Raw genomic sequence first — 20,181 nt, forward strand, 5'->3', positions numbered from 1 at the left:
AGCGAGGTGCCCGATTTCGCGATGAGTACTCACCATACACTAACGGCATACGACATGTACATGTAGTGCACACACACACACACACACACACACACATGCATACTGACGTACTGTACATGTACATGAATACACAACACGCTACCCCTCGGCGCGACCCTCCAGCTCTCCCTGCATTCTCGCAATGACGTAGAGTAATCGCAACCGGGTTCGATTCTTCTGTCAAACACGCGTGTACACGTAATCAATGTCAGCTCATAGTCTAGATTCATAAAACGTTACGTATTCGCACATACATTGAACCCTTCTCATCTTTCACGCTCTCCCTCCCACTCTCTCCCCCATTTCACTGAATACGTAACTGTTCATAGCCCTCATTTCAATCACGTAACTTTTGCCCAGTCACAACTGAGGAAGATTGTGACGTACACACAGATCACAGTGCATTGTACAGCTGTATTGAAAGTTGAAACCAAAGACAGTAGATAACAAGATACGAAGGCGCGCGATAACAATGGACTTTGCCCTCAGAGTGTATGACAGAGATTAAACAACGCACACAGCCTGGGCTGTATGAGCGAGGCATGTTTTTTATTGGATGTGAGTCGAGTAGGAATTGCAAGCGAGCACATGGCTTTGCTTATGTAGGGGAGAAGAATGTTCGCGAAGGCATGTGCTTTGCAATGGCATGGATACTTATACACGGCGCTTTCGTGGCTATGCATGTACATGTACTGGATGGACGGAGGTCAAAACACACCAATCCGAAGCTTGCTTTGTAAGTTTGTTGTAAACGACAACTGATACAGAATCTTTGAAATATTGTTGTGGTATTTTGGTAGATTTTTTGTGTAAAATATTAACAAAATCAAAGATCGCTTGAAGAAAAATTGTCCCGTTTATCAGAGGTCCCCGCCCGATTATCCAGTGAAAATAACGTGCGTTGGAAATGTTTCTGGGAAGCGTATATCATTTAAGCGAGGATCCCGATTATCAGATGCCCGATTATGCGATGAATACTGTATCACTATACCATACTGTTGTTGATTCGAAGTAGCAAAATACATGCATCCTGCTTTGTTTGTGGCTGTGTGCAACCAACCTCTGAATTTCTGAGGGATAGAATAAAGTGAAATTTACACCTCATTTCTCCACTGACTGGTCATAACCATTATAAAAAACACAAAACCTCCATGTGTGTGCTTGTGCATGTGGATGGCTTTTGCATACTGTGTGTGGGTGTTTCTGTTTATGATGTCATGTGAATACTGGAAAACCATGATGGTACATATATGTATCATAATACAAACAAGGACTCAGTGAGTACTTTTACTTGTACAGGCGATATTTTTTTATATAAATAAAAGCTTTGCTACTAAAAATAGACAAAATAAGCCCTGCTTGGAAGTTGTATGAACACTATGTGAATGAAATCTGTGCCCTTTGCCCTCTTACAGCAGCCAACCATAATAACGGCTGATTTGTTGAAAATTAAATTAAAATCATAGCTCTTTTTCCTCTACCATCTGCTATTTCATCGACTCTTTGAAGCAGCAATGCCATTATTTCGTATCAAAAGTACTGCAGCTTCATGAGTGCCTACATAGTGTCTCACAGCAATGCACAAGGTTATCTATCGCTAACCTTAACAACGAATTAATTATGAAATATTCTGATGGATTTAACGCATGGCCTTCGCATCTGCAGAGTAGATTTACGGCAGGGGTCATTTAATAATTGATGCACAAAGCAGGCCATCCACAGTGCATGGGCATGCCATAATGTGCAAATTTCATGATGTTGTTACCTTTCCATCGCACGCTCCCATAAAATGGCAGAATTGCAACTTTAGTAGAAAACCTGTTGGTCCATGCAATTCTGGCACCCCTCTGCTACACTCTTCTTTCGACTCATCTCTTCTTCCTACTTTTTCTTTTCTTCTTTTTCCTTCATAACTCTCTCTTACTCCTTCTGTCAATCTCTTCTTCTTTCCAGTCTTTTCGCTCCCTCTCTTATTCCTATTTTTTCTTCCTTCCTCTATCAAATCATTCTTTGTATCCCTCCCTGAATCTTCCATGCTTTGTTCCAATCTGTACTTCTATCACAATAATTCCTTCTTCCTTTCTTCTTCCTCTCGTTCTTCCTGCAAATTGTATCTATTAATCATTCTCTCAAAACTTTCTTTTTTTCTCCCTTCTCAAACTTCATCAATATCATTCAAACATTTTGGTGTTAATTTGTACTTTGTTTTGATAAGTCATGCGTCACACTTTTCACGTGATCACAAAAAAGTTATATTTAGCATCACTATTCAGACAGTAGATTTTTAAAAAAAAGGAGTGGGGGGGGGGAAGAAAACCCACACGTACACAGACGTTAAAGAACAGGCCAACCTTAAACAACAAATCTAGGAAGTTTAGCAAATGTATTTATAAATGTGCATCAGTAAATATTAGGAAGTCTCCATTTACAAAGAAGGATGTGCTTTAGATGCCCATGTACATGTATGTACTCACGGGCACTCTAGAGAAAGACGTCATAGGAACCTGCCACAAGGACGGCGAGAGCAAGGCATAACAGAAACTCACTTGAGGCTTTTTATTTTCTTTGCGTGTTTGCATACAGGTCTCACAATGGGAAAAACCTTCATACCGTTGTCACAACGGCCATGCATCACCGTCACACAGAGTGTATAATTCATATGAACATTTTATGATGCTTGCAAGTATGAGTGACAGCCCCGTTTAATTGTAGTGTGCCTTTGAGGAGAGGTGATGGGCGCTAGAAATAGAGCTGACTCAGTGTCAAGTCATACATTCCATATATGTGTGGTGCTCTGAGTCGCCCCCGTTTTGAGAGCAGGGCATCTCTCTCCCACATCACACAGCATTTTGCACTTGACATATACAGTAGATGCCACACATACATCGCCTCCAACATGCATGGACAGATAGAGTAGATTCGCATTTAGTATGTGCACAGGGGTGCCCTGAAAACACACTTTCTCCATTCACCATTGATTGATAAAAATGTTCTGTGCCAATGGCATCATGTATTTTCTTCCAAGTCCATAAAAAGGAATTAACTCTCACTGTTTTCGTCTCTACAATATAACATGCATACAAAATGCGAGATTGTGTAGTAATGATTGACTATATAACTGGTTGTCGAAAGTGCGAGTGTTTCTGACAGAAAGCTACAGTTTTTCAGACGATAAGCCAAAAGTTGTGCTTGACCCCTGGTGAGTCCCTTTGATAGGTACAGATGCACAAATCAAATGACTGATTGTTGGTCTATCTGTATACACAATGGCACACATTCAGTTACATTACCAAGCACCCTCCAACCCAAATCTCCACTTGCATTTGACATTTACAACAGGAACCATTAATTGGACTCTCTTATCCTCAGTTTACTGGTTGACATCTTAAAAGCCCTCCTAATTTCCACCTAACTTTACCCCCAAAGTGGTCAATTAGCAGGCAAAGTACATTAAATGTCAAATTTCAACTGGAGCTGCTGTATAAATGTGCTATAAACTTGGGAGTATCACTATTTACAGTATATTCTCTGAATATCCTTTCATTATAATGCTGTGAAACATATTATGCCCTTCTGGTGGATTTTCCATCCCGTTGACAGCTGCATACACAGTATGGGAACCATGAATTCAATGATTATGATACACCAACCATGGCAGCATATTTTATCCCTAATTCTGTTTGAAGACCTCTGCTTTGCCCCCCCCCCCCCCCACCCCCTTCTCCCTCTCCCTCCCCCTCTCCCAATGTTTCTCAGGTATAAAGGTCATGACCTTAGAGATTCAGGAAGGGAGAAATCATTATGCTAAATAAACCTGTTCAGACTACTACCCTTAATGGGGTTTGATCTAGACCATGATATATTAAAGATACTGTTTACCATTGGGAGCAGTGATTTAAAAAATGCTGAGTTATCACATATATGATGCATTTGATGTGTAGGTCAGTTGTACAGAACATCCTACCATATAAAACTTTGGCAATAAAGCCTAATCACTATTTTTTCTCAATAAACCATAACTGTTGATGGTTTATTCTAGAAACAATTATATTATAAATATTGTTCATATTCTTAATATCTAACAATGAAATATCTAACATTTATTACACTGCATGACATTTTTACATCAATTGGTTGTTTTTATCCCTAACTCACACTTTAGAACTCTTTTGAAGCACTAACCCTGGGTTTTTGCTTCATCTGCAAATGGTAAATAACACCTTTAATCTACTCAAATGTCAGTTGACATTTCAGGTATTAAGTTAGGTGGAGGAAAGGCAGCATAGGTCATTTCCGCTACACGATATACAATTAACTATACAGTTTCTCTTTGCGAGCTATTGATACCAGCACTTGAATCCCCCACAACCATGCAAAGTGTACACTGTATGTGTGTGTTAAGACATGACATGGCACTCTAATATAATGAACATGTAAGACATGGGGAAAAAGCTGTTTTAATGGATACTCTCTGCATGGATGAGGGCCGACCCCATTAGCACTCTTGCCTTCATTTAACATGGTCTGTACATACCCATTATGGTGATAGTCCAGTCATTGTCAACACCTTCCTACACTTTGAACCTGCACTTTGCACCATTCTACTGGGCACTCTTGTGCACTATACACTTTAATGCCAACGTCTTTCTATCAAACGTAAAAGTATGACTGCAAAGTAGTCATTTACCGGTAATTATCATTATAATTTTGTTTGCACTGCAAGGCCTGTACAATGAAAATCCCGAGGGTGACATTTCATTAAAAAGCATCCACACAAAAATGTGTGCTATCAATTTCATAACCGGTACTCTACTGGTGACCAGAATATACCGGTATCAAGACAGCACCATGGCCATAAAAAGTGCTATACTGTAAAAGTGGATATTTTTGCACAACTAATTTTTCGCACTTAGCCCAGCAGGAAGAGTTTCGCGTGTTTGTAATTCCGCGGAATCGAGACATGAAGTACAAGAACATATGGCAAACAAAAATATTTGCATGCTTTTTTTTTCGCGCTAGTTTCTGGTTGAGTGAAATGCGTGAAAATTTCAACAATGCAAAAATTTCCACCTTTACAGTAATTTGCAACCCGAAGGTAGACATTCGGCTGGAGGGTTTTTGTGTCTGAATTGATGTACAGTCAAACCTGTCTTAGTGACCACCTGCCGTATACAACCACTAAAAACGATTACCTCCTAGCAGAAAAAAGCCATGTTATTTAAAGACCCTGCCTATAGTGGCCACCTGTCTATAATGGCCACTTTAATCAGCAAATTTACATTGTACAAAGAATTTGACTTGCATCTTTGAAAATTGCCAGTCAGTGATCCCTCCAAAGGACCCCAGCAACTGAGGGAATACCAATTTCTGTGCATACAATTAATACAGTATGTCTTTTATTGCTACGCGAAGCTTGCTGTTGCTGACAAAACACTGACCTCGACCTCGATCTTTGGATGTTACGAAACTATGAAAAAGGCAACTGGAGAGAATTGCTCGTTCCTGAGCTTATTTTAATTCCACATTTGATGCCATTTATAGTGTCTCGCTGATGCTATTGAATAACGCTCAAAATGTACATTTCGCATTCTAACTTGATCCCATGACCTTTCCAGCAAACCTCATAGGACTCCCTTCATGTAATCTTTGCAATGTCATACAAACTTTACTCATCATACACATTTTTACAACAAAACCACAGGGTATCCCAAACTTTATGTGGTAAGTGTATAAAGGGGATAATTTATGCATGAATAAGTGGACGGAAAAGCTGAGCAGGCAGTGCAGAACACCACTGCCACCACTATGCAGCGAACACACAGAAAGTGCAAGTTCACAGCTGAGCAAAAGTTCATCAGCACGGCCATCGGTGCAAATCAAAAAGACGTATCATAATACAGACCTGCCAGACAATGTCTACCTGCATGCACAGGATCTACATGTACCATACCTTCTCTGTATATTGAAGCTTACCTCAAGAGTTATCCATATGTACACACGTAACCTTTGTTCAAGACTGTTATTATGATGAAGTCAAATTTCAGTTTAGATACATCTTACCTCAAGCGGATAAAGTAAATGGATAGCATGTATACTGTACACTACTAAATGACATTATCATGTGGTGTTCTTGAGGGCTATACATATTCTTTTAATTATAAAATGAAACTTTAGCAGCTATCCACCCCTGGATAAGTTGTAAAAAGAGATCATGATATTCAAACTGAGTGCAATTAGTCTTCGAGGAATAGTCTAGGGTTGCACATTCTGAGCTGCGTAACAATGGCAAAATGTCCAGAAAAATTTTGACTATTTTATGAATTTCAGTGTTACATCTCATATGGTGCCCACTGGACCAGTCACAATTGCTGCCTTCTCGGTCACATGGGCCGAGATTTTTGCATTTAACCTCTTTATCTATAAATGTGCATACAGAATTTGCCCATCATGACCCATAAAAAGTTTCTATTGAAGTGTGAACCTGAGAGTCCCATAAAATACGGTGGGCAAGAGCATTGCATAGACTGGATAAACACTTTGTGCAGAGCCATGGAGAAAAAAAAACAAGTTTCTGCTGAAAAGAAAAGTAAAACAAGTGGCATTTCAAGAATAATGAAAAGCAACGGCAACAAAAAGATCAAATCCCAAATAACGTGACCATCATGTGCTTTAATGTAATCAAGATGACAACAACAAATGTTACTTGACTTTTGGTAACATGCCTAAAACTATTTTAATATTGATCTCGATATCAAATACATGTTGTTTGTCGCCAAGCTTATAGACTTTCATCTTACATTAAATCTCTACTGGGAGAATCTTTCCTTTGGTGGATAACTGGGGAGATAAACAAGCGGAGCATGTGATATTGGCAACAACTACAAATGTCAGGTCTGACTAGAGCCCAAGCTTTGTTCAATTTCCGGCCCAAGCCGCACCAGCCATGCTTTTTTGGCACAAGGATGCACAGGTACCCATTCACCGACTGTCTGCAATGTGGTGCAATTTGCACTGCGCTGTCACGAAAACAGAGTGCTCTGCAGAAAAGAAACCGCACGACGAAAACAAATGCACAACAAACGAGTAAACAAAACAACGAGCAGATGAGGGCAAATTAATGTCGTCCTCGCCGGTATGACACTCCTGGATATAAATTGGATGAGGTGTGTCTGTGTGTAATTGGATTTCCATTCACGTCCACTCGCTGTGCCGAGAATGCTGGTCCGCACGAGAACCGCGGCAATTAGCGGGCCGGCTCCGGCTCCCACGCGCGGGTGTACACGGCACGCCGGCAGGTAAACGGGGCGACACGCATCGAATGTCAAATGATTGGTGGGGAATTGCGAATTAATGACAGACATGAAGAGCAAAGTTACCTCCAGTCAGTGGGATGAGGAGAAAAAGGGTGCATGCACTTGTTTTGTATCTTAATATCTTCACAGTTCAGGGAACTTATTTCCTGGCTGCTTTCAGCTTTGAGTATGCATGCTAGCTTGCATTTGTTCTTTTCAAGTTCGTTTTTCATTTCTCAAAACAAAACCTAACCTAGACACTAAACTAATAAGCTTTCAGATCATTTATTGTTTGCATTCTGATAATTTTTTCATGGCCACACATCCCTTATAGCCTGAATGTTATAATGATTTTGTGGAAGAAAGTATTTTTGTGTATATTCTAATATCCCCCAAAAAATTATGTGGGCATTACTATAGCTGAAATGTCCATGTAGCAAAACATTGCAGGCTTAAGTTACGATAAAAAATGTAATACTTTGCAACGACACGATCTTATGTAGACCTACATATATTTAGCATTCTCCAGAAAGTTATGGAACATACATCTTGTACAACGTTGTATGCCAAAACATCTGCTTGCCACTACGAACTAACTTTTGAGTATACATGGTTACACCTTCAACAAGGACACGATATGAATTACATGCATTTAGTTTTCTTTCTCGCACTCTTAAAAATCTTCTGTGAGTTATCTGTGAACAAATATCTGAAAAAAAAAAAAGGGAAATTATAAAAATAAGACAAACAACTCTGCCACGCTACACATCTTTGGTCTGCGCAATCAGTGGTTGTAGATATTTGGTGAGGAAAGTGGACAATGATGACACATTCTGAGTCTCTTTTTGGGCATCTTTATGGTGTACTTGGTGAGTATTTATAACCTCAGGGGAATCAAGTGGAATCAGGTCTGAGCCAGGGGGCACCATTAGAACACACTGTGATAGCAGTGGCATACCTGCACTATTGGACAAGAACAGCAAACTTTATACACTGGAAATTTCGCCTTTCTCCACTGGGTGAGTGTCAGTGAAATTCCACAGCATGCTCCAGTTGATCGTCACTGGTTATATACTACAATATATAAAAAGTGGAAATTTTGGTGCATGTAATTTTCCATGCTGTAGGTCTGTTTAAGATGAATCTTGCACGAACTCAATTCTGCTGGAATCAAAAATACAAAAGAGTATAACACACAAAAAGCAAAATATTCACATGTTCTTATATTTGCACTGGTATTATGCCACATGAATGTGTGAATTTTCCCACAATAGAATACTGTGAAGCAAGAAGTATTTATGGCATGGAATTTTCATGAATTGGAGTCGACTGCCTTTTTCACATGATTTTTTTTCTTTTTTTCCAAACTGCAACTGGCTTCCAAATTGCAACTGGCATCCAAAGCGTAACATTGTAGACAAGAATTTTTGTGTGCATTTAAATTTCTTGAATCTTGGCTGTCGCAAAATTTAAACGCATGTGAAAAGTTTCTGGTTTTACAGGAGGCAGAATGGTAGAAGTGTTACTAATATTGGATATTCACTAGGAGGGTAATGTATTCAAAACTTTCACATGTTTTTGCCAGAGGGATATTGGCCACAACCACTTTTCATAATATAAAACCAGAAGAGGCATCCACCCATATATTAAGGTGAACTTGTCCTTTAAAAGCCAACTTGAACAAAATGAAAGACTACACATACACTACAGTGTAAAACATAGAAACTTGATCAGATGCAGATCCTGTGTCATACATGTACATTGTATGTCGGTATTCTCCAAGTTTCATTCCTGTTAACTATGGAAAAAAAGGAACGGGTATTCTTCACAAATTTCATATCCTTGTACAATGCTCCTGGCTTGCACCATGTTTAAACCTGAGAAACACTATCACAGTATACGCTTCCTGCACAAAATTCAATTTTCCTGAAATAATCCTTACTCAAAATAAAAATTAGAAAACATTTAACAGCCCAAGAAAAATAGAAAACCTTAATAACATCAGTCAACTGTTAAGAGTTGATTGACTCTCACTCAAGGTGGATAAAAAATATCTACAGACACAGTTTAAGCAATAAAAGGCAATAAAAACAGGACAAAACAAGCAAACAATAAACAAAGAAAAGGAAAGTCTATGAATCATTCCTATTATTTACTATTTTATGAAGTCATGTGCTGTCTACCTTTTAATGAGTTCAATGTCATGGAACAATAAATGTTGCTGACTGCACTGGAAACAAAATATTTTGCTTCCACTTTATTAATGGAACTCTCTATACAGATGCAAATACTTTTATATGATCACATTTTATACACATATTCTGGATACCTAATTGGGAACAATATAAATGTGTGTCAAGGATGAAACCTTGTCATATAGAGTTTTACTGTCTCTGTTTTATGCAACTTTTCAATTATCTGGTTGATGATACATGCATCCCTGTATTTAAGGTTGCTTAATATTTCTGGGCAAAAGTTGTAATTTTAGAAAGATGTTTATTACCGGTACTTTAAAGTGGTTAAAGAGTACTGAGTTTTCCGGAATAGATTTTATCATGTTAGGAACTAGAGCATGCGATAATTGTTTCTCTCTTTGTATAACTTTCTGTGATCTTTCCTTCAAACACACACACTTATGTAATTCATGAATTTCCTGGGGGGGGGGGGGGGGGGGGTAGTGATAACCACTGAAGAACATTTGTGTTTAGAGAATTAGATGCACTGGTTTAGAGTATTAGATTCACAGTATTTCAGAAGAAATACCGTAGCATGGCAAGATTAAAAGATAACAGAATTCTTGCTGATGGATCTGTCAAATTGTTACATTGTCGCATGTGTTGTGGTGTATAAATCTCTATCAATTCCAGCAGCCCATATACTGCACAGGAATGTTGGTGAATGTTGTACTCGGCTCCAGAAGGGCCATCCCTGAAACATAAAACCCTCCAGCCAGCGCCAACGTCTGTCTGGCTCCAGTGGAGGAGACACACGAAGCAGACCAGTCGTCCGTTCCGGAAATGGACAAATGCACGACCAGCCAGTGAGTGACCAGCCCAGGGGAATAGTGAACATAACACACAGCAAGAGCTGTAATACAGAAATGATCTATTATGCAAGAGACGAGTGCCGAACTGGTCACACCTCGGTGCTTCTATCCAGGGACCATTCTGTGTCATATTGATTGCTTGAATTAAGTGGTTGTGAATATTCCCTGTAAAATATGGATTGAATATAAAGTATGCAAAGCATACATTTTGCATGTGTGTTGGGAGGGGAGGGGGTGGGGGTGGGGAGGAAGGGGCATGGAATCGATCCTACTGTAGAAAGGACAAAACAGTTGAAATGGAATGTTTTTCATTGTTGATTAAACATGATATTTATTAAAACCCTCAATTTGCGTTCCGACATTAATGACCCTTTCAAACTCGAAATATTTCATTTTATGACATCTTACCAATGCCTTGATGATGGACACTTGCTTGTTCCAATACACATACCATCAGATTTTTTTAAAACAAAAAACAGCGAGAAAAGAAAATATCTTTCCCTTTTTCAAACTAGTAAAGTTACTCACCTCACTATTGTGCCCACGAAGGTTGAAATTTCTGCGGGCAGGGGCCTGGGGGCTCTTTCCACAGTGGCTGGTGGTGTACGTGGCCCCTACGACCCCCTTGACGTTCCCAGTAGCCAGCCATCCCTTGGTGTAGTGCCGTTTGCGGGTGTAGCTTTTGTCCTTTTCGCTCTCGGGCACTGTCCCCTTCCACGACAGCGACAGTATAGTACAGTCACTGCGGGCTGCTGGGTTTTGTTCTAGTACTGCATACATAGTGCAAGTCTCCGCTTTAAACAACAACAACAAAAAATATATAAAAACATTCAAGACAAAAAGAAATTATGTATCCAAGTATATGCTTGCAGGAATTTCTGGACTCAAGCAACACTGAGCTGTTTTGTGAAATCTAAGCTAGGAGTAGCTGCAGTGACTTGAGGAATAATGTAGCTGTATCATCCGCAATTCACAAATTTCCTCCATGGCACGGATTGGGCACATAAACTGATGAGGCTTGCTACGTGGAAAGGTGCCTGAAATTGGCTGGTCATTGTTTCACTGGGTAGAAAGTGTACAGACAGCAGCATGCGTACGATGAGGCACCCGCTTGCCATGTGGTAATTCTACACAGCTCGGCTCTCCCCCCGCCAGCCTGTAAGGCAAACTTATATAATTTCCGCAGCGTGTCAGGAACGGAATGCTTTCCTTCTCTCGTGGGCATAGGTACGTCTTGTTTTTCCAACAATACTTAATCAAACACGCACTGAGCCATTTGTATTTCACTCTGAAACATCACATTAATATCATCCTCTCCTAGAAAGCCAGTGACATCCGAAGCATGAATTTGTCTCGCTGGCTCCGATTCAACTGCAAGACGGAACACAGAGAGGAAGGGGCTGGCGAGCAAAGCACTACCCCCTTCTTGTCTGGGGGATGAATCAATGTTGAAAGAATCCATACAAGATCTCCTCGTGTACGGCAGCTCTCTCCTCAAATTACAGTGATGCACTATATCCACTGGATACCTACTCAAATAGCAGAGCACTACATGCTCCGGCCACACACAAATTTACGAGAAATCGCTCACTTTCGGTGATCAGCTGACCGCACAGGTTTTTTTTTCTTCTTTGCAGGTGACCACCAGTGCGTCACACGTTTTCAAGAAATTCCCCGTGGCGCTCTGTAGCTCTCCCGTTCCCATCCCTTGTCAGCATCGCTGTGTACGCACCGACCGTGGCGAGCCGCTGCTATGAAGCGCCTGACTCATGCACTGGTGGATGAGTCCATCTCGCACTCATCCGCAGGGGTGGGGAGGACAACTTCTCGATCTATCGGAGGGGCAGCAATGCTGACTCACTTGTTATGACGCATGTGCGGCATTGCGCTCGGATCCAGCCACAGGTACCTGCAGAAGAGAAAGAGGAACAGAGCACCATTAATTATTGATATTTTCCTGACACAATTCTGAGATAGAGAAAGGAGGGAGTCCAGAAGATTGAAGCTCAAATTCAATCACTTTAAGCATGACTCATGTCATGCATATTGACTCAATAAAACCAACGTATTGGAAAAAAAAAAAACAGATCAAATTCCACTCCTAGCTCCTGGAACATTTTTACTTCGATACTTACTGCACTGGCACTTATTGAACAATAAACATTAGCAGAGTGTAATGCTGTTTTTACGACAACCACTATTCCAAGAATTTATACCCCCATTTAATGACAGACTCAATATTTGAAATATGCAATGCTTCTATTAAAAGTAACATGATAACATTCTGGGAATACACACACAAAAAAAAAAGAAAAAAAATGCACCATTCCATACCATTCCATCTTTCTTTCCAGCATGAAATATATTTAACACCCATTCTCTGTTTATGAAGGTGAACTTGTCCTTTAAGTTCCATATTCCTTGCAGAAGAGATCAAATCTAAGGCACTTCCATGCGTACAAGATTTACAACAATTTTTTTTTCTATATGATTTTTGATTAGTTCTTTAATGCATACGTTCTCCAGTTTTCACCCTACACCTTATATGAATTTCACATTTTCTACTATGTTGACCTATCATGAATCAAAAGTCACAATCAAATCATTTATCAAATATACAGTTGTATACAATATAAAGTTCATGTGACTTCTGTCAGTCTGGGACAACAACAAAAAAAGACCCCCCCCCCCCCCCCCCCCGAGAAAAAGATTCAACAACTGATATGAATTGAAAAACAAATAAACACATCTTCCCAACAAAGACAGAGATACCTGGCAGCACCCAACCATATAGATATTCATTGTACATATACGGTATGTTTCATAGTCAGTCAGTACAATGTACAATATGTGGCATACAGAGTTTATTAGCTAAGCATTGGAATAACATTTTGTTGCAGATGAACGAGGGATATCGTTGTTACACAATGAAATTTATGGAATCAATGATATCAAATTCATACTTAATGTCTTCTCAAATCAATTTAAGTGAAGGAAGCTTTGGAGCAATTGAATGGTGCACTTTTAACCAAGCAATGAATATTTTCATATGGCACCCCCCCCCCCCACAAAAAACAAACAACAACAAAACAAAAAGCTCCTCTATTCACAATTCATCCTTTGGTTGGAGTAACATGCCACTCAGCACTGTCAATAGTTCAGTGGCAATCTAATTTTACATGGCAATAAACACAATTTCAGGGAGAGCAATGGCCTTCAATGGTGGATTTTCTTTGTCATAAAACTTGACCCGTGGCAAATGGGCAAACATGGCTGTCAGTAGCTATACAAGAGTAAAAACTACAGCACCACAACGTACTTCCACAAAAAAATATTTATAACCACACAGCACATCACTTCAAACTATAGTTGAACTCATTCTCAACAATAACCAAGTAAGGGAACTATGCAAGACATGTCGAGACAGACTGTAAACAAAGTCAAGATGTTAGAAAGAGAAATCCAGGTCTCATAAAGGTGAAATATGTGTCTATCACGGTCTCGTACACATTTTGTTTATAATGTTTCTCCTCCAGTGAATGCATTACACAAAATCATGCCCCTTGCCACCTGTACCATCACACACAACAGCATTAACACTGTGTACAAAGGGCACAGATAAGAACAGAATGTCAGGTTCTTAAAAATGACAAAATTGAAATGAATATAATTATACTCCTGCTCAAATTCTATTCTTATTTAATCATTGGCATTACATTTTGGGGATGCTTGCATTTGTAGCCATTTTTCCATAATCTTTTTGCATACTACATGTAGGCAAGCTTTATTTTGGATGGGCTTGTACTGATGACAGTTCAATCATGGATGTTTTTCTGTTGACTTTGTCTGACAGCTTCTTTGTATTTTGTGTAGTAGTTACTATGGAGAAAGGGCTCTATTGCCTTGGTAATAAATCTGATAAACGTGTCATAAAATTACTCCCTCAAGTTGCTGAAATAGCAGGATAAGTGAGTCAAATGCCCATGATTGAAGTTTCACAAGACTTTAAAATGATTATATTTACTGGTGAAAATGCCATTTGCAAACTCTTTTGGGACAAACCCATGACTAACAGCAACAGGTGAATGAGTAATTGATACAAAATGCTATTACCAAAAAAACAAAACTAAATAACAATTTCTATAAAGAAAATAGCATGATAATCGATTATCAATTTCTGTGGACAACAATAAAGCCGTGAAATTACAGAGTCTTCTATTCAAAAAAAAAAAAAAAAGGTTTTGTACTGCTTTACCAGTTCAAATGTTTAGCTTATATAAGTTTACCTGATCTCCCCCACCCTCCACATAATAAAAAGCATCTGGAATGGAGACTAGCTTAGCCTCATTTCGTACAGTACACCACAAGAAGTTTCCTACCTGCTTGATGCACTTTGGTTTGAGGTCATGGGGGGACCGTAAAGAGAAACCCAACACTATGACAGTTTTAATTGGCAAAGAGTGATGATCGAGATCAGTAATTGGATCCTGCATAGTTGCCAATTTTATAATAAGCACAGTACAGTTCATTGTACCTGGTAGACAGAAATGACTGGCCACATACAACAATTGTAGCCTACATAACTGCACTTTAAATGTAATCTTTCTGAGCAGACACTTCTCATGACAATGCCAAGGTTGTTTTGTAAAACTGTGTCTGGCAGTATTACAATGTCATGTGTGAACTCCCAGGTGGCACATTACCTTATTTAAGTATTATTACTTTCTTACCCTACTTTTGCTTTTTCTTAATCATATCGTCGCTTGGGTGACAAGACCTTGTATCTCAAATTTTGGTGAAAATGACTTCTTTGGAGTAATGGTCAGATAATCAGTTAAGTGATGTCCTCTCCAAATCCTAGCTGTCTTACCCCAAAAATGAAGACACCATGGCATGTCAAAGGAAAGGCTTTCCCATTTGATATACGTATGTATAATGCATTGGCGGCCATGTCTTTTTTTGCTCTCCTGAACATTTGTCATTTTGTAGATACGAGGTCTTGTTGCCCCAGCGACGATATACAACGTCTGTAGCAATATCCTCTAGCAGCCAACCAAGCTACAAATATATCTCTGGCTGAGTTAATCAACTTTTCCATGTTTTAAACGCGGTTCAATATCCACTACCAAAACTTGTTTGCAAATGTCTTTTGATCACGTTTATTGAGTTGTTACATGTAAATTGTATGTTTATCAACTCTGTTGTGAGTCGATTGGGAGGCCTTGTCATTGCACAGCTCCACTGCCCAGTTTGACCTGAGGAACAGAGATGTGTATGTACAAATTGTAGCTAGCAGTGCTTGGTGTGGGCAGGTCTGTGCTATTCAAACATGCTTCAAAACAACTTTGCATTTATCAACTCTACAGAAACACCTTTGCAATCGCACTTTTTCATGGTATAAGAAACGCATTCCTTTGAATCTAACAACTGCTCAAAACTGCCTGAAAGTTTTTCTTTTTCTTTTTTTTCCCCCCCAATTCTTAATTCTGCACCAGAAGTGAGTTGATAAATGCAGCCATTGATGGGCAACCTGTCTGTTTACAATGTTAAAAACATACATTGTAGTTCAAAAACATAATGTCATTTTGAGGTAGTAATCCCACTGAGGATTTTAAAGGTGCATAGTCCTGGTAGTGTAGAGGGCGCTGTTGATGATACTGCCGATCACCGTTAGCATTGATATGAAGATTACCAAAGTTGAGCTGTCAAACCCAAAGCCATTGTGACATGCTGTCCTAAACAGGAGTAAGCAACTATTAAAAGCACAGTCATGGAACTGCATTCATTGTCTGTTGTTTGTATTTATATATTTACACTGTCATCAAACAGACAAGATCATCCATAATACATTCTACCCTGTACTTCCAGCATTTCAACAACGACAAAAAATCGCTATCTGGCTGTTAAATTATTTTGTTGATGCTGAACATTGCTTTTGTCCCTTTTCTGTCACTGCTGATGGCATGGCCTTGGGCTATTCAAAGCAACAATCCCTGTGACAGAAATTTCAACCATGAAAGAGGGCCATTCTCATTGCAAAAAATCGCGATATGAAAACTCACAATGTTTCACCTTCGTGTCCACATTGGCAGGTAAACATCGCGAACTAAGCTCCGGTGCTAACAATCGCGATCTTTCATGACGTACTGAGCATGCCCAGTTTACTCCAATCCGGCCTTTGTTTGGGGTCAAGCGGATACTGAAGTCACGTGAGTAATATCGCGATATTTCTGCTGCGTGCATTCCAATTGCAAAACTCCTTGCGAAGTTTCGCTCGAAGTGAGAAAAATCGCACTCCGGCTTGCGATTTTTCGGGCGATGGTTTAGTGAGAGTTGCTAGGCAACTTTCACCGTAACTTCGTGATTTTTCTAATATCGCGAGTTTTCATCTGCAATGTGAGAATGGCCCTCATATTTTACAATTGCATTTATTTATTTTTAATACATTAAATTTTGATATGGACCAAAACTAGTTACAGAATAAGCAGCACAACCACTTGTGGTTGAACTGAGATTATACATTTTAATATACACTTGTATATGCTCAGCATACCCATATTGTGAATTCACGAAAAATGAAGAGGAGCAAGAGGGTGTATCAATTTCCATCTCCACATTACCATCACACAAACCAGTGACGGAAGTATATAAATTTATTGCAGCTCAATATTCAACAACGATGCATTATACATTATGGTGAATATCACTTGCAGACAAGAGGCTTTATGGCTGCTTGCCCTGTCTTTTCAATTAGTCATAGGAACAGCTTTCCATGCTCCACTACACATGATACCGCGATGAGACTCAGTATTAGCAATCACACCGTATTTTGTGATTGTAAACACGCTTGCACTCTGCTCGCATCAAAAGACTGCCAGCATTCTCACAACCAGCAGTTATCACTTCCCCTTGTCTGCCCTGTGGACAGAACAAATTGATTATTCCTTATTCCTCTGAACGCACCAGCAAAAACATGACCCGAATGCAGCCCGTTGTTTGCTGTAGCAGCGAGCACGCACAGAGGGCAAAAGCAAAGCCCAAAGCAGAGTAGGGCAAGTCCAAGATAACACGCGCGTTACGTATGGGACATTCAGAGACTTTTATGACCTGAAAAATAGTGTTAATGGCTTTTGATCATATTAAACTTTATCATGGTGATTGATATCTAGGAGAAGTATAATCATGCAAAAAATGGAGAAAAATGACCTTCACAATTATATTCTAGAAGAGAAAATATGTGCCGTTACGTATGGGACCAGAACATTTTTGTTTTTTTCAACATTTTTTTCAACCTCAAAACTCTCTGAAAGTATTTCATTCTACAACTTGTAACTCACTGTGATGAAAGTCACAACACTCAAGATTATCACAGGTAAGTTTCGTGTCATTAGGTAAAAAGCTCTAATTACAGGTTCTAATGAAAGACAGACATGACGTGTTACGTATGGGACAGTTACGTATGGGACAGTTTGTCCCCCATTCATTTAGTGTGTGAAGAACCATGTTTATGGGTATTTTGCATAATTACTGAAGTAAAATCAGTTGAAACTACTCAAATACTGATCTAGATTTTCAAGGAAACAATATTTCCCAAATATTCACCATCCTAATCATATTCAATCATATTTTTATATTTTTTGACCAACCTGAGTATGCATGCCCTTTGTCCCCCATTCGTTTAGTGTGTGGAGAGACATGTTTATGGGTATTTTGCAAAATAATTTTGCAAAATACCCATAAACAAATTTTTGCATAATTATTGAAATGGAATCAGTTGAAACTACTCAAATACTGATCCTAATCCAGATTGACAAGGGAACAATATTCCCCAAATATTTACCATCATAATCATATTTAATCATATTCTATATTTTTATGACCAACCTGAGTATGTGTGCCCTATTTTTATCAGGATAGTTACTACTGAAAAATTGAATAGTTTAAAGTGTTTACTTCTATTGATGAAGGGCAGTTTGCCATTTCGTTTCAATAAAAAACAACTTGACACAAGAAATATTAATTTTTATAAATAAGCAATACCTGCTGCGTGGAACCCCAGTGATCGAGTAGATATATGATGTCTGTCTAGCAGTCAGGTCATTGATTCGAGTCACACCTCAGTATGTATACCCATGAATTTTGTCGTGGCTATTATTGAAACCTGAATAAGGACAATTTGTGTATCACTTGCAATAAAAAAAAAAAAATCATTTTACTTTATATTCTGTTTAAATATTGATATCACAACCATTTCAACTTGGATCTCCATCACTAAACTTTGAATTCCTCTAGTCTTAGAATTGTATGCTCTTTAGTAATTCATATAATTGGTTTCCAATCATCTCATTAAATGTTGAAAACTGAATCCCCATTTCTACAAAAAACTATACCATCCCTTTAATGCTGATTTTTCATTGTGTATTTTGCCATTTTCCCCTCCCCCATTCTGAAAATTGTTCAGTCAAGTACATGTATTGTTTAAAGTGTCTATAACTCAAAAAGTAGCTACAATGTTGGGATGCTTTCTTCAGGATGATTGACCATTTGTGTACTGAGAGACCTTCCCAGCTAGCTACATGCATTCACATGCATTATGTATGAGGATGTCCCATACGTAACGCATTTGTCCCATACGTAACATTATTTCAATGCCTAATAAGAAATATTCCTTTCACTGTTTTTTTTTTTTTCTATGGTATTTAATTTCTCTAAACAATAAATTAGAACTTTCCAAAAGGGCATTAATATAACCATAGCAATTTCAGAAAAAACCTAAAAAAATGACCTCAATTTGTTACGTATGGGACATGTCATGGTAGGACACGAGCTAATTTGCATAATCATTTGCATAATCCCTAAATTTTCATACCAAGTTAAACTATTTGATGAACTTCTTATGTCCACATATTAATCAAATATCATTTGCTTTCCTTTGAATTAATATGAATTTTTATAAATGTCCCATACGTAACGCTGTGTTTCACATTTATGCAAATGAAGCCCTTGAAATTTGCATAAATTTACGTAATATAATTTTTTCCTCCATGGAAATCAAAACTTCAAATCATAAGCTTCAAAATAATACCAAACATGTCAATATTGAGCAAAGATGAAATTTTGCCTTCTGAGGGGACCTTATCTTGGACTTGCCCAGTAGTCAACACTGATAACAGTTACAGTTGTAAATACACTGCTTTTTAATGACTTGTAACCCCAAATTCATTGGCAATAGTGATTCCACATTTTAGTGATGGAAAGGCTATTTCACCTCAAGAACTGTGGAACACAACTTTGGCATACAGTATGAAGCTGCCTTGAAGTTGGTACAGGTAGATCCAGTTGTCATTCCGTTAATTAAAATTTGACAAATAAATTGACCAAAAATCTAAAACAAGTGTTCAGAAAATTCAATATTGAGAAATCAGGTTAAACACGACAGAAATGCATAGATTTATGGACAGCAATTTACAATTACCAAGATTTTGAGTAATTGAGCCACTACTATAATATGAGGGATTGGGCACCAAACAGACAACACTCCTGTGTTTACACACATATGCCATGAAATGTGTTCTGAAGACATCCATATCACTTTTATCATTGTGCATATCACGTATACAAATGTGGGTGCATGATAATGCTACAATGAAAAGAGGAGGCATCGGTGCTTTATAAAAACAACTGCAGCTCAGTTAAATAGACTGCAGTCAAAAGTGTGTCAGGAGAGCGGACGACAGGTGGTAGGCTGATATGAGAGAAGAGATGTGCCCGGCACAGCATTCAAGGCAAATGCAATCAATACTA

General features: G+C 38.7%; 1 protein-coding gene across 1 annotated transcript in view; it reads right to left on the bottom strand.

Annotated features, from left to right (window-relative positions):
* The window catches only part of LOC139727637 (tubby-related protein 4-like), a 114,367-nt gene that overhangs the window by 71,196 nt on the left and 22,990 nt on the right, over window positions 1–20,181 (bottom strand). Inside the window, exon 2 of the mRNA XM_071638618.1 lies at window positions 10,906–12,286. Within this exon, the coding sequence (XP_071494719.1) occupies window positions 10,906–11,157 (252 nt within the window). The 5' untranslated portion in view covers window positions 11,158–12,286. The remainder of the gene's footprint in view (window positions 1–10,905; window positions 12,287–20,181) is intronic.

The sequence above is a fragment of the Diadema antillarum genome, unplaced genomic scaffold (genome assembly GCF_040938485.1).
Source record: "Diadema antillarum isolate AM-2024a unplaced genomic scaffold, OU_Dant_1.0 seq00000137_RagTag, whole genome shotgun sequence".
NCBI lineage: Eukaryota > Metazoa > Echinodermata > Echinoidea > Diadematoida > Diadematidae > Diadema > Diadema antillarum.